The sequence below is a fragment of the Eimeria mitis genome, genomic scaffold (assembly GCF_000499745.2).
Source record: "Eimeria mitis Houghton genomic scaffold, Emh_scaff887, whole genome shotgun sequence".
In the NCBI taxonomy this organism is placed as follows: domain Eukaryota; phylum Apicomplexa; class Conoidasida; order Eucoccidiorida; family Eimeriidae; genus Eimeria; species Eimeria mitis.
In genome coordinates this window covers 7326-8386 of record NW_013576524.1, presented here as the reverse complement: position 1 = coordinate 8386, position 1061 = coordinate 7326, and the positions used below count along the sequence as shown (strand labels likewise).

Sequence of the window (1061 nt, the reverse complement as noted above, 5' to 3'; positions counted from 1 at the left end):
TTTAGGGTTTAGGGTTTAGGGTTTTAGGGTTTTAGGGTTTTAGGGTTTAGGGTTTAGGGTTTAGGGTTTAAACACCCGAAGAGCCGCCTTCGCACCATCGATGCACAGTACGCCCACAAACCTCTTTCTGGGGTTTAGGGTTTAGGGTTTAGGGTTTAGGGTTTAGGGTTTAGGGTTTAGGGTTTAGGGTTTAGGGTTTTGTTGCAGGTATGCGTTGCTGCCGTCTGCTTACTATGAGCTGCTGGACTCGGAGTGGTCGCTCATTGTAGCAGCAGCAGAGCAGCAGCTGCTGCTGCCTGCAGCAGCAGAGCAGCAGCTGCTGCTGCCTACAGCAGCAGCAGCAGCACCACCAGCTGAACCCGCAGCAGCAGCAGCAGCAGCAGCAGCAACAGCAGCAGCAGCAGCAGCAGGAACCCTTGGTTCTAAGGAGACAGATGATACCGTGGCGTATGAAGAAGCAGCAGCAGTGATGCAGCAATCTGCTGCTGCATCAGCAGCAGCACGCGTGCAGCTAGTAGCTTTTCACCTGCAGCAGCAGCAGCAGCAGCAGCAGCTGCAGCAGCAGCAGCAGCAGCAGCAGCAACTTGTGTGGTTATCCTGCGGCTCTTTGCCTTTCACTTCAATGCCCGATCTGCTGCTGCTGCTTGTGGGGCTGGTGCGGCTGCGCTGCAGCAGCAGCAGGCTGCTGGAGCAGCTTAGCAGCATCTTCAGCAGCAGCAGCAGCAGCAGCAGCAGCAGCAGCAGCAGCATGCAGCAGCAGCTAGAAGCGGGGCATCTCCCCACTCTCTTAGTTTGTCTCTCAAACGCCAGCTGGCGGTCTCTGCCCCCCCTGGAGGGTTTCTGTGCTGCTGTCGATAGATTGCTGCCCAAGGTAACCCCACACACCTCCTAGGGTTTAGGGTTTAGGGTTTAGGGTTTAGGGTTTAGGGTTTGGGGGCTAGGGTTTAGGGTTTAGGGTTTAGGGTTTAGGTTTACGGGGGACTTGTGGGCAAGGGTTGAGGAATTGATAGTTTGTTTTTTGCTGCTGGATCGAGGGTTTAGGGTTTAGGGTTTACGGTATC

General features: G+C 54.9%; 1 protein-coding gene across 1 annotated transcript in view; it reads left to right on the top strand.

The window, feature by feature from the left end:
- Nucleotides 1-1061, top strand: part of EMH_0024650 (uncharacterized protein) — a gene marked incomplete at both ends in the record, with an annotated part of 7643 nt that overhangs the window by 3391 nt on the left and 3191 nt on the right. Inside the window, one exon of the mRNA XM_013502328.1 lies at nucleotides 208-871. Coding sequence (XP_013357782.1) covers nucleotides 208-871 — 664 coding nt within the window. The remainder of the gene's footprint in view (nucleotides 1-207; nucleotides 872-1061) is intronic.